At 38.0% G+C, this 14,303-nt stretch overlaps 1 protein-coding gene across 7 annotated transcripts in view; it reads right to left on the bottom strand.

The window, feature by feature from the left end:
- Nucleotides 1-1,204: 1,204 nt before the first annotated feature.
- Nucleotides 1,205-14,303, bottom strand: part of slc4a3 (solute carrier family 4 member 3) — a 54,360-nt gene continuing 41,261 nt past the window's right edge. For 4 of the 7 annotated variants that reach the window (XM_067516487.1, XM_067516489.1, XM_067516488.1 and 1 more), the window contains 9 exons: nucleotides 13,488-13,727; nucleotides 13,252-13,400; nucleotides 12,673-13,152; nucleotides 11,917-12,006; nucleotides 11,644-11,810; nucleotides 11,304-11,557; nucleotides 9,316-9,485; nucleotides 8,256-8,429; nucleotides 1,205-7,228 (listed from right to left, as the gene is read on the bottom strand). In XM_067516487.1, the coding sequence (XP_067372588.1) occupies nucleotides 7,151-7,228; nucleotides 8,256-8,429; nucleotides 9,316-9,485; nucleotides 11,304-11,557; nucleotides 11,644-11,810; nucleotides 11,917-12,006; nucleotides 12,673-13,152; nucleotides 13,252-13,400; nucleotides 13,488-13,727 (1,802 nt within the window). In that variant the 3' untranslated portion in view covers nucleotides 1,205-7,150. The remainder of the gene's footprint in view (nucleotides 7,229-8,255; nucleotides 8,430-9,315; nucleotides 9,486-11,303; nucleotides 11,558-11,643; nucleotides 11,811-11,916; nucleotides 12,007-12,672; nucleotides 13,153-13,251; nucleotides 13,401-13,487; nucleotides 13,728-14,303) is intronic. The other 3 variants (XM_067516492.1, XM_067516493.1, XM_067516491.1) reach the window with 3 other exon arrangements.

The raw sequence follows: 14,303 nt of genomic DNA, 5'->3' as shown, positions 1-14,303 counted from the left end.
TGTTGGCTTACTCTAGATTTTCCACGTGTGCCACCACCGACCTTATCAAATGTCAATACTTTGTATTAGCACTAGCTTTAGGGTCACTGCCTGGTGTTGCTGAAACTCTTAACTGCCAACCGCTAGCCGCTAATGTTAGTAGCACTGAGCTGTGGGACACGAGAGGTGTCGCTGACTGACAGCACAGCATAGTAGTAAACACAACGAGTACTTAAAAGTATAGCCAATACACTCTCCTCTGTCCAATGTCACAACTCGGCTGGATTACTGTAATTCTCCGTATTTTGGTGTCTCTCACTTGTCCCTGTCCCGTCTTCAGCTGGTACAAAATGCCGCTGCACGTTTGTTAACTGGAACACGGAAGAGACAGCACATCACCTCTGGTTTTAGCATCACTGTACTGGCTTAGAGTTCATTTTAAAATTCTTTTATTTGTTTTTAAGTCCTTAAATGGTCTTGCTCTACCTCTCTGAGTTGCTATATGTGCACCCCCCCTCCAGGTCACTCAGGTCAGCTGACCAACTGCTCCTGGACTTGCCGAGGACACGGCGGAAGCTCAGGGGAGACAGAGCATTTGCTGTTGCAGGCCTTTGCAAGTTAGACAGGCCTCCTCACTGTCTATTTTTAAATCAAAGCTGAAAACTCACTTTTTCTCCCTGGCTTTTGACCTGGTTTAAGTAGGTGACAGTACTATTTTACTGTATTTCTTTTCTTTTTATCCCTTATTACTTTGTATGTATTTATTTTGGCTTTACCATTTTAAATTGTTAAGCACTTTTTTGCTGTTTTTTAAAGTGCTTTTTAAATAAAGTTTTAGCACTGAGGTGCTGTTGCTAACTGCTAACCACTAGCTGCTAATGTTAGTAGCACTGAGCTGTGGGACACCAGAGCTGTCGCTGACTGACACCACAGCATAGTAGTAAACACGACGAGTACTTGAAAGTACAGCTGATACTTTAAATGAGAGATTTCTTCTCTAAACACTGACGTGTTCTGTATAAATATTTTAATCCAGTCTTTTTTTCTGTCCATTTGCAGTAGGCTTCGTGTTGGTTTGGCCTGGCACCCTGGAACATGAATTAATTGGGCTCTGCAGCCACTGGGGTTTCGCTGCAAAACTTGCAAAAAAACTGCTTTAAAGCTTTAAAACTGATTTAGTGCACTGTTCTAGACCAATGTCAACAGCAACAACAAAAAATTTGAGTTTTCTATTTGAAACACATAATAAATATTTATTCCAGACAAAAAATACATTAGACATTTACATTTGTTTGAAAAACTCTTTACAGCAACAGAAAGATCGACCTGCTATTCAAGTATCCACATAATGCAAATATCAGTCTTTGTCTCATAGGCAAACATACTGTATTTCTTAATTTATCATCAGATTAGTATAGGTTGCATTAAATAATTGTGTAGACCTTATGAAGACCAACTATTTGTCATCAAAACATGTTTAGCTCCATTAAACAATGTTCTCCTTTTTCACCTTTAGCGAAACACAAATATGACATTCTATAATATATGTTGATATCTGTTGACCTCACTGAGAGTCACCATTAGAATCAATACAGTATCAGAGAAATGCACAATTGTTCTGAATAATTGGACTACACAGAACCTCACACAATGACATATTGTGTGAGGTTCTGTGTAGTTCTCACTGGTCTTACCATGTTGCCCTGTTTCTCTTGGATGTGGAACTAGATATTAATAAAGTGCCTAAGGAATGAGTTTTTTTTCTACATCTGTCTTTTTTTTTTTTTTTTTTTTTTTTTTGAGGTAAACCCAAAAGTTAGCATCTTTCTGGTTCCCTTGACAAAAAGCCAATGGAAATTTTCTGTTGGCATTTGGATTATTGTGGACGGCTCCATGAAATGTTTTTTGATGCTTCAGCAAGATAACCTGCACAAATAAAAACAAATAAATTAACACTTTGAATACAAATCACCAGAAGTAAAAAGCTATTGTTAGTCTATAAACAAACTACTTCACAGTCACATCACTTCAATGTCACCACTATTAAACTTGGAGTTTGAAATTTGATTTACCACTCTCACCTCTTCTACAAAAGCCTTTCTTCCTATAATGAGCCGATAGTTAATGACTGCAAGTTAAAAATGTAATCTAACTAGACTAAAGATGGATTAGTGAATAAAGGAGTCTGTCTCTGTCCGGATGATGTTTATGATCCTAAGAATCACTGTAATCTCATTAAGCCACTTATTAACATTTGCCTTTTGCAAGCTAAAGAAAAACCCCAAAATAACACACAACTGGGATATTTATTGATACATTTTATGTTCGAGAACAAAACCTGAAAAACTCCCAACCTGTTGTTAACTTATTTATAGCATTTAACCAAAACAAACAAAGAAACAGTGAAATAAATAAAAGACAGACTTTGAGAAAAGGAAACCAGAAATGCAAAAATGCTAACGAGTTCTTGGGACTCATCCTTATTGTACTCTATTGCTAACGCATTGAGAAGTTGAACGATTATGTCCAAGGCTTATTGCTGCAAGTCAGTTGAAGAGTTGCTGTCTGTGCTCCAGGGAAAAAAGGAAAATGTTTATTGAAGCTATAACAGTGTTTTGTGATAAATACTGATATTTTATGAAAATCATAAATATGAGTGGTATTAATGTCATCCATCGTAAGTACGTCACAAAAATATTTATAAGCATAATATTTTTTGTACAAAATGCAAGATCACCAAAAATATGCTTCAACAAACCGAGTCGACTAAGCAACAAACCTTTTATTATGCAGTTCAACGAAGAAAAATATGTCATTCCTATAATATCCAAGAGGCTCTATTCACTATCCATATATTTTTTTTTTATTTTGACAGAATATTAACATGAGTGCCCTTCCTTTATAATAGATAAGCTAGGTCTCGTTACATACATATTTGATAGTCATATAATGGATGGACCTTACACACTAATCCACTGCCAGATGTCTTTACTTAAACAAATGATGCTAAATTAAAAGAGGTCAAAAAAGAACAGAGTCTTAGAGTCAAGACTGTTGTCTGTTAAAGTAATATAAGGTAATAAAATGTGACAGCAGAACATTTCTTCTCATCCTGCTTGTTTCAACTTTGAGCCTCCAGTCAGGACCATGTGATGGCACCACACATTTTATTATCTATCACAATAACGTTTTCTTTTTTGTAAATACTGAAAAGATGTTTTGCTAAGTACAGACTGAGCAGTTGTGTTTTAGCCATGGCCTGCTCAGACACACCAGTTCTTATCATAACTAGTGCACATGGATGTGTTAAACAGGCTCTGTCAACAACCAACCCTCATGAGTCTGTCCCCATGGAGGGTCAACTCACAGAGCAAATACACAAGTGCATCGCATTTAAATGCCTTGCACCAACTCTTCTGGTCCGGGGCTTGACCCATCTATTTTCTAAATGGGCTAATTTAGAAAATAAAAGTCTGGAGAATATTCAAACTTGTATTTTAAAAGGTTGCTGTGTCTAATTTAACTACTGACTGAGTTGCATATGGGCGAGAAATTATGAATCTGTAGAGATTCATTAAAAACTGAAAATATACTGTAGCACACAATAAATTGTCATTTTAATTAAGCCTATAATCAAGATGGCATCTGGTGGACAGAATTTTAAGCAGATTTATAATAAAACACATACAAAATAAAAAACTTAGTCGGTCTTTGAGACACTGAGAATGTAAAACTCTTACCAACTTTTTTTGGGTAATCTGCATGTTTTAAAATCTTATAACCCACAGATATTCCTTGTCATTTCAAAGGGACTGCTGTGCTTTCATTTGGAATGAAAGGAATAATGATGGGAAACAAAAACACATGGAGTGGAACTTTGAAGACAGAAAGCAAAGGAAACTTTTGCTCACCTACAGGGCTTTACAATAGATACTGCTGAGGACAAACAGGTCCTGTCCTTCACATGTGCCCCATATTTTTTAGTTTTTATCAAAGTTTAGTTAAATTTCACTAAATTTGAATTCATGTTATACGACACATCTTTCAGGACAGGGTTGTGAAAATAGTTTTAAATGAATAAAAACCAGACAGTGTGTAGCTTCACAGCTTGAAGAAAAAAACTTATAATATAAAATTGTTGTTTTTCTGGGTTATTAAACCTCAGCACTTTTAAATATTGTGTTTTCTAAAGTCTGTGGTCACCCAATATCTTTATCATCAGTGAACAAACCTGACAACCAAAATAAGTTGTCTAAAACACAGGCAGCCCAACATTTACATTCAGTAATGTCATGAACACAGTGGGGGCGAATATAATAAATCCTATCAATGTCTTTGCACTCAGTTTACCATTTAGATCTTTGAAAACCTCAACATAAACACTTGGCCTAAAAATATGACATTAACAACAGTGCCATTTTAAAAGAAACAGCTCTAGAGGGTTAATGTGCAGTACATCACATTTGGTAACGTATTAGTGTCAGTCTCCAGCAGATGTCTGCTTCACATCATAGTGTGTAGCTTCAAGTAGACACCTAAACAGTAAACACTGCATGACACATTTTTCACTTCTCTTGACCTTATTTTCTTCATTGCACAACACAAAAACCTGCACTGCTTGCCTTCTATATTTTTACATTGCAGGTGTTGGATTGCCTTGACCGCTTTATGTACACAAAAGAGACAACAAACTAAAGGCTGGGAAGCAGTATTTACAGATCGAAGGTCACTTTCCCCTGAGACTGAATTCTTGTATGGCTCATAATGTATATGAAACGGGATATACAAATTCTTGTCGTTAATATACATAAATTGTAATACACTGCTGACCCTCAAATGTATTGATGTTTAATGTGCCATTAGAACACCACAAACTGTGCTTCACTTTTAAGCACTTGGGGAATTTTTTGTACTGTAGATTGTATAAGTGCAAAATGGCGAATCCAACAACTCACGATGAGTTCTTTCCAAGTACATTTAGTAGCTATTAACAGAAACCTCATCAGCTGCCACACACTGAGTCCTACCTATGTCTCTTTATGGCAGACACTGTATAGTGCAGAGGGAAACATGAACAAAAACGGAAGGTATCAGACAAGTAAAGAGTTCTGCACATAATTTCTTCAGAAATGGTGAAAGTGTGCAGGAGCAGTTAAATGTCATTTATGGCATATTTCACTCAGTGGTGGTTTAAAATCTCTTCCAAACTCGTTTTAATCTATATTGTCCTTGCATTGGTGTCACTGATGAGAGTTCTGCAGGTGTTTGGGCGTAGCAGAGATACTGTGAGTGGATACAGTGGATCATTCATGTGACCGAGTCCAAGTGCATTTGCCCACCAGCTTTCAGAACTTCAAAACAGTGCAAAACCTCATCGCCTTCAGTGGAAAGAGTAAAAAGAGTAAAACAAAGACTTTTTTTCGTCAAAATAATATCCGATATACATTTAGCTAGTGCAAATGATCAGAAGTAACAAAAATACTCAAGAGTAAAATAAGAAAAATGTTAAAATAATCTATTTAAGGGGATGCAAACTTTCCACACAGCTGCATCTGTACTTACATGTTACTGAGCAATTTAAATTTAATCTAATTAAATAAACATTACATCATTTTGATGTAGCCTACAGGAGCTCTTGCTGAATATTTTCCTGTGTGGCAGATGTGAGGTTTCCGAAAATTGTCTTGGCTGAATGCTAATTAAAAAGCTGTAATGTGCTTACAATACAGGAGGTGAAAGCTCAATCAAGCTCTCTGTGGTACTGTACAGGGCATTATTCACACATTCTGTCAACACTCAACTGTTCCAGACCATTTTTAGTATTTGTGTGTCTGCTAAGTACCTCTGCTTTTTCAGTCAGGTGTGTTACGTTAATTTTGACATATGTAAAAATGCATTACAGTATGAAAACCTTGCACAGAACATGTAAGAATCGATGAATAATGGCTTTTATATTTATGTTTTATGTGTGTCAACCTACACAGTGTTCTTTTTTTTAAATGTACACTAACTCATTAAGGGTATTTGGAGTCTACACATCACTGCAAATACTCAAAGTCACCAAATAAATAAATAAAACAACAAAGTAGAAAAATAAGGTTGAGACCATGTTATCCAACCTGATGGAGCTTGACAGGTACTGCAAAGAACAATGGGAGAAACTGCCCAAAAATAGTTGTGCCAAGCTTATAGCATCATACTCAAAAAGACCTGAGGCTGTAATTGGTGCTAAAGGAGCTTCAACAAAGTATTAAGCAAAGGCGTTGAATAGTTATGTACATGTGAAAACAATGAATTTGTTGCATTTTGAAATAAGGCTGTAACATAACAAAATGTTGGGAAGTTGGGAAAACTTTCTGAATGCACTGTATAGCCTATGTGAGGTCACAATAATAAGGCCAGTGGGTGGGTATGTTGGGCATTAAACACCTAACAAAGTACAGTAACAGCCCCTGAAGAGGCTTTGGCTTCAGAAGGAGACCGCGTTTAGAGAGGAGGCTTTGTGCCAGGGAGCTTGGTTGTCAGTCAAAGTGCTCATTTTGAAAAGCACATCACTGCAACCTAAAGGCAATGGCAGTAGTATAAAACTAGGGGAAAAGGCAGCTATGACAGCAGGCAGTGGATTCATTCAGGGCTTTGAGATTTGAGGGTCAATTCCCTTACCTGTTAATGAATTTTGATCCACTTTTCAATTAAATGAAGGAAATTGGCCCACTTTCAGTGCTAAAATTAACCTAAAGGATCCACCTCCTGTAGTCTTAGAGGACACTATCATCATTGCACTTATGCCCAAAACCTGCAGAGTAAATAGAGGGATAGACCGTATGTGTTCATGTAAGTAAAGTGTTTAACATCACAGATTGGCATCATGATTTTCAGGCAGGGTGCTCAGAGCTATTTGTTGGGCTCTGATAATACAACATCTTCAGGGAGGTTAACGCAACACCACCACCACAGGGACCCAACATACGATGTGGTCTTTAAAAAAAAAACTGGACTAAACAAAGGCAAGAAGTATCTATCCAGCTATAGCTGTCACATTTTTTTTTTTTTACAAAAATAATTAGAGTTCCTGTCACAGCTACCAACAGACACTCAGGTTTCCAAAATGCCTTCCACTGACTGTTCCAGAAGATGGACAGGCAGTCTTTTTAGGTTTAGTTTATAAAATTCATACAAGCATGTGGATCTCGTTGTACTCATCTTGCCCGTCTTCGTCAAAGTTGGGAGAATCTTTGTCACTGTCCAGCTGTAAAAAAAAAACATTAATCGTTTCTTTTAAGATTGGTTACATTTTGTAAGTTGCAAGTTTAACACTATTTCAGTGTCAACACAGGGGGATTTTATAATGGTTATATTAGTTGATATGTGATTAAGCAGATTCAAACAACCGTTCCATTGGCTAATAATAAAATAAAAATGTAACATACTAGGAAATAAATACATTTTATTTTCAACTCAATATTTAACATGTTAGATTTGTTAAATCCATCTGAAAGTAAAAAAAAAAGTGAAAAGTTAAAACAAATTGCTCCTCACATTTAGCACACACACACCAGTGGTTTTAATCTTTTGATCTAATTCTAAAAGGAAAACTAATCAATTTATTTCCAAACTGTTAAATTACCATTGCCTTGTTCATATAAGCATGATGACCTCATCAAAACTATCCGATTACCTCTCAACTGATAACGGTTGATTCTGTGTTGTTGATTTTCGATTGATTGGTTTTTCTTATTGTGTAAAAAGCAGATGACCGGCACTAGGCTGCAAATAAAATGCAATGATGTATCAAAATAAACTACTGGTCCAAAGAGGTGTTCACGCGATATACACCAATACTTACTGATGAATTACGAGGAGTGAAGCATTTGACAGTCTATGGTTCAAAGTCCAATTTGGATTATTTTGAAGTTTAACTTCATTTTATGCTTGTTGAAGCAGCTCTACTGTGCCATGAGTTCATGAGACCTCTGGATGAATGCAGCACAAATAGTGGAAATAAAAAGGTTTAAATCTGACAGTGATGACATGTAGGGGTTTAGTAGATCTAACCAAGAAAACATGAATTCCAGTTACAGTAGGACAGTTAAACTTTTTTGGCTTAAACCCATAGCTAAAAGAAATATTTGCCTACCATTTCAAAATGTTGGGTTAAGAAAGCTGTTCATGATGACAGGGAAGAAAATCACCAGTTGCTAACATCCACCTAATGGTAACGTTGATGTAAAAAGTTGCTATAAAGCTATGTGGAATAAGTTCATTCAGACACTCACCGCCTGCAGCTCACGTTCCTCGAAGACCCTGGAGAGGATGATGCGTCGCAGTGGCACCGTCATGATGAGGACGAAGGGAAATGCCAAGGAGGCCACAGTAGACTTCACTACCCACAGAGCCACGATGCACGCCAGCTGGATGATGGTGAACATGTTCATACGCCATGTCTTCACCTGAAGCAACACACATGGTGGTTAATGGGTGAAAAAAGTAAATACCATAGACCACAGTATGGGCAGAAAAGTACACACAGAGGGAGAGAGAGGGAGAGAGTGAGAGAGAGAGAGGGGGGAGCTCACATTAAACACAGTCAATCCCAAACCTTTCCTCTCCATAATGAAAATCTTACATGTTTTTGGCTCCATCTTGTGGTAAAACCTGTCTCCAATTATTTGTGTGAAATGTCATTGTTTTCATTGAATAAGCGAAAAATGTTTATCTAATTATGCTATTAGCTATGGATATGCTTTGGTGTCAATCCTTAACAATGGTCTATACTGTTATATAGACCCCCCTCCATTCATACTACCTTAGTATCCTTATCATGATCAGGTTTTGGAGGTCTCTTGGCCATTTTTGTTAATACTTGGCTAAAGAAACATTTGTTTGATTTTTTCCTGTTTTGAGAAACAGCGTCCAAGGACTTTGCCATGTTTGAATTTTGAATTTAAGATCGATAGCACATAGTAAAACAATACTTCTATGACTGAAATTAAAGGTAGATTCTGACACCAGGGATGCAGCAAGAACAGATTTGCTGCTTGTTGTGGATTTAAAGGCCTGCGTAGCTGCAGAAACCATGATGACATGGATCATGTATAAAGGGATCTGAATAATTAGGTTACTCAGACCAAAAACCAAAGCCCACAACCAGAATGTTAGAGTGCATTTAAATGTTTTTATACGAGTCTGTCTTTGACTTGAGGGTGAACCCCCATTTAGTTTCTGACTGCCGGGGCTTCGCTGAAGTTGCCGCCCGCTGCTGGAGTTTGGTTTCCTCCATCTTACCACTAATAACAGAAGAAGAGGGAACGTAAACATTCTTATTGCTTGTGTTACCTTGGTGACGTAGATGTGGTCGGGGTGATGCTTGGCAGGCGTGACCATGAGCGTGATGCGCTCGTATAGCTGGATGCCTGTCAGAGAGGTCACCCCCATGTACAAGAATATGCCAAAGAGCACAGCCAGAGGGATGAGGCGGAGCACGTCTGTCATCACTAAGGACATACCTGAAGGGCGGAGAGAGTGGGTTCAAGGCAAAGGTTTTCACGTGGTACGACATGTTGTGCACAATAATTTGCAACTGTGGAGAGAATTGTTCTTTAAACAGGGGAACAAAGAGTCAGTGCTATTTATTTGAAATGCATTCAATGCTGACTCCTAAACCAATTAGCATCTCCACCAAACAAAAGCTCAATAGTAGCAATGACTAATTCTGGTTGTGCATATAACTATACGTCTGAAAGATAGAGAGATTGTGCTGGGAACTCAATGAGAAAAACAAATAGTGACAGAAACTGCATTTAGAGTTTAAAACTGTTTCAGTCACGCTCTTGAAACCAGATTCTTACTCCATCAATGTTTAGCAAAAGAGCATCTATTGTAACCTCCATCTACGTAACATTGCAACGGAGTTTGTGCAATTTGAAGCTTTTTTATCATTTTAAAAGATAAAAAATGTAAAAAGGCATAATAACATTTCTTATAAAGACCACCGGCTTTCGGCCTGTCCCTTCAGGGGTCGCATCAGAAGAACGTGTTCCGTTTTCACACCAGATGCCCTTCCTGCCTTAACCCTTCCATTTTATCTTTTATTCTGGGATTTGAACTGCTGCCAATGCTCTACCATTAACATATTTATGGTACTTAATATATTGTTTGTGATCATGCTGATTGCATGTATATAGAAGGTGAATTTAGTGCTTTGTGCCAACAAAGCAGGACAATAACGTCAACTGATTTTGAATTGTATTTACATGGTGCGTTTAAAGACCCTTTTAAGACCCTTGACATTAACAACTCATTTAAAGAAGCATTCCATCATCCATAAGCCCCACTTCTCTTGGTTACTGTTACTTGGCTTGTCAAGCTTGCTGCTCCAGCACAGAACAGTTTAGAATTTACAGTGATGACAGTGGCTGATTTACTTATTCATATATATTATCATTACAGATATTTGATCAATCAGCTCCCAGTTTCTAATAGAAGTAATTGGGATTTGTTTTCAACTGTAGCCAGTCAGTAAGTGCATGACTTTGACCTCAAAGACTGAGGATAAAATACCGCATTATAATTTAATTACAATTAAAATCTTATTCATTACAATAATTCATATTAATGACAGAAAACATAAACAGCACATTACTTCATATTAGTAAAACAATATGCTTTAGTTTTACAAGAAAATATGCATCGAATAGAAACTTGGCAAATTGTGAACACGACTTAAACAGTGTGTTCATTTATCTTATCCAAACGAAAGAAAGAGATAAACTTAGTTTGCGTCATTAATCCAAACTCTGGGACGTAATTGGCTCAGTATTTTATTAACTGTTACCCCAAAAGCATGTGCTTTCTTATGACATGCCTTTGGATTTTGGAAATGCCTACATGCATGTTAACCCTATGAAAAACAGATAGACCACTGTTTCTGGTGGGTTTTTTCCAGGCTCAGTCTACAGTCTATTAAGTGCAGCTGCTACGCTACGCTAAGCAATTAGTTTTAGTCACTTTTTTTTTCATTTTATTATTATTTTATAAATCACACTTTATTGGCTGGTTCCTAACTACAGTGAATTGCAGAACTGCTGCAAAGCTATGCATCAGAGTGGCCTCATGTTTTCAGGAAGGGCCCCACAGTCCCAGCTTCAGACTAAAAGTGACTGGACTTTGGCAGTCAGGGCACCACAATTCAAGAACCTAATGATCTGAGGGTTGTTGAATTTCTAAAACATAATTTGCTTCCCTTATCTTTTCCATTTAAATATTTTTCTCTATTTTTGGCAGTTTGATGCTACAGTCTATAATCACACCCCCTTGAATCTTACCAACAAGCACAGCCACAAGAAGCCCGGTCAGTCTCTGCTCCTTCACCTCCTGGATCATAGGTTTTTCACCTGGTGCCGTGGCCTTGTTCATGACCGTGAGCGCGTTGACATGAGTGACGGAGCGCACAGTGGCCGCAGTGAGCCACGGCAGGCCAAAAAGTGGGCAGATGGCACCCAGGATCACAATGAGCAGTAGATCCAAGTGGAAGCCTGAGCCCTTAACCAGGCGACGCTCCTTCTTACTGACTATCAGTCTAAGAGATTGGGCAACAAATGAGGAGGAGATTAAAAGCTGGAACAACGAGAGCATTACCAGTGTAAGTAATGATACTGTACATACGAGGTGATCTGAGTTTCCATGAAAATTAGGATGAAGACAAGAAGGGCAGGGATGATAGATGCTCCCATCATCCAGGTGGGAAAGGGGTGTTTGTCACCAAAGGGACTGATGAACCAACCTCTCTTCTCGGGAGACGTGACTGAAAATCCCGACGGCACATTAAGTTTCTAACAGAAGACACAAGTAATCTGTAAGTACTAAAAAACTGCAATCATTTATTACCGTAATACAATGCAGCTCAGCTGTGTCAGAAGTGGCTGACAGCACAGTTACCTGTGTATAAGTGTCAGTAATGGAGTAATCCACCAATACTGAAACTAAAATTGAGATGGGGATGCCAAAGTCACCAATGATTCGTCTGGCCTGGAGACATTAAAAAACATGAATGAACATCAAGTGCAAATGTGTGACACATTTTATCACAGAGAAAAATAAAAGCGTTTCCCTCTCCACAAGCCAAACTAAACCAGAAACAAGTAAAAACAGTTCATTGTCAAGTTTAATCAAAAGGGAAACATCCAGTGTTGGATGTTTTTTTCTGGAAAATGTGACTCCCATTATTTAAGTGGCCACTGTACCTCAAACTGCCTTGGCTATTCATACTTCAGGGATTGTTTTTGACAGATTTGACACACTCAACATGAATAAAAATGCTTCGTAAAAAACATCGTATTTTGATAGGTGGCTGTGTCTGTAGAGTGTACACATGATACTGCTGGAATAGAACATTGTATTGGCACCAAAGGAAACTAAAAGCACACAAAAAAGAGCTTTAGATAAAATATGTATTAGCAATACACATTTGTAGCTGTGTTGACTTATAATGTAAGTAGTTTTATAGGCACCATGTGGAGATTCTGGACCACTGTTAGCGTTGCATGCAGAGGCTATTCCAGCGGCAATAATGAGAATGAAATTTATCCGATAAACTCAATGATTCACATACATCTTGGTGAAAAACACTGACCCTGTCTGTCACTGTACTGTACTGTGTGCACATAGTTTAAGTTACAGGTTTTTGGAGAATACCTTGCCTCCTAAAAATCGACTGTTTCGGAACTTCCTGAGAAAGAACGCAACAAAGAAAGTGCCCATCATAAGAACCAGGGACAGAAGAGCAGTGTTGGGCTGGTTGAAGACGGGGTCATCAATGCCGTAAAAGCCAGGAGCCGGAGACGTGTCACTGGGGTATATTGCCATTAGCGGATGTTCCTGAAATACCTGGAAAAAGGGAAGAATCTCATCTTTATCCTGCTTTGGTTTGGTTATAGTAGCTTTTATAAATATGTGCTGTGTGGTAGCTGATGTAATTACCTTGATGAGCTTGGAGAAGGTCTCATAGATAAAGATGAGTGAAATAAGGAAAGCAAAAATCTCTTGAGTAAAGGGTGAAATGTAGCGAACGAGAAAGCTTCCTTCTGCTGCCACGATCACCACTACGATGACAATGAGCCATAACCCGATCCATACCCGACCAGTTAGGTACTCAAAGTTGTGAGTCTGACAGAACTGAGTAAAAAAACACAGAAAGTGAAACTGGAAAACTGCAGTGTTTGATATAGTTGGGGGGTGATACTGTATAGAAAATACACAAATGATATTCAGTACCTTGTAGAAGGCTTCTTCAAACACCAGTAACGGTCCTGAGAAGCCAATGATGAGGAGGGGCTGACCAGCAAGCAGCGAGAATATAATTCCAAGAGCTGCAGTCGAAACAATGAGCTCAGTCACCCCCATCATGCCCTCTGTTTTCTCTCCTGTACACAAAAACTCATGAACAACAACTTCAGAACAAGGAAATCTAACATCATGTAGTCTTTACACTACTCGTAGGTTCAGTTTACCCAGCAGGCCTCCAAAGGTTATAGTAGGTGACAGTGCTGCGAAATAGATGAAGATGACAGCAGCGATGCATTGCATGTCCAGGGCATCTTTTAGGTCGCTGACATAGTGTGGGTAGCGCCGACGGATGTCGTGGATCAGACCTCCGAATGGGATTCCTGAGCGCTTTAATGGGTCCACCTCCTGGTCCCCCTCCTCCTCTTCTTCTTGAATTACCTCTGGGGGAGTTGACATGAAAAAAACTACCATACTATAAATATACTACAGCATTCACATTCACATCAACAATAAAAATTAAAGGCACAGTTTCAACAATATTGCAAGTTGTGCCTTATTCTGAACAAAAAAAAAAAAAGTATTGCATACAGTATCTTACAGGTTATTTATTTTTTAACAAATTCTATGCAGTGGACAAAAACCACATAACCTGTTCTGTCTGTGTAATTAAAGCCTGTAATAACCTATTCCTCTGTGACACAAAGCACCATCTTTGCTACCCTGAATACCCAAAGGAGCTCCAAGCGTGTAATCCACACCTGAAAATAGTACAAAACAAATGTACTAATTTCTACTGTTTCACTAAATCTCATCGTATTTTGGATAGAAATGTGAAAAGCTAATTTATGAAAGCATTGACTTTCCATATACAGTATGTTAGAAAAAGTGCAAAGTAAATTGAATTATGTTTTTATAATCTATTGAAATTCACAACAATGTATTGACTTATGACAAACACTTCCCAAATAATTGAAGAATGTGTGTTGTTTTGCAGAATCCCAAGTGCGTCCCTTAAACCTGGTACTGTAATAAGACGTGGT

The sequence above is a fragment of the Channa argus genome, chromosome 9 (assembly GCF_033026475.1).
Source record: "Channa argus isolate prfri chromosome 9, Channa argus male v1.0, whole genome shotgun sequence".
NCBI lineage: Eukaryota > Metazoa > Chordata > Actinopteri > Anabantiformes > Channidae > Channa > Channa argus.
This window is presented reverse-complemented; position numbering and strand designations above follow the sequence as displayed.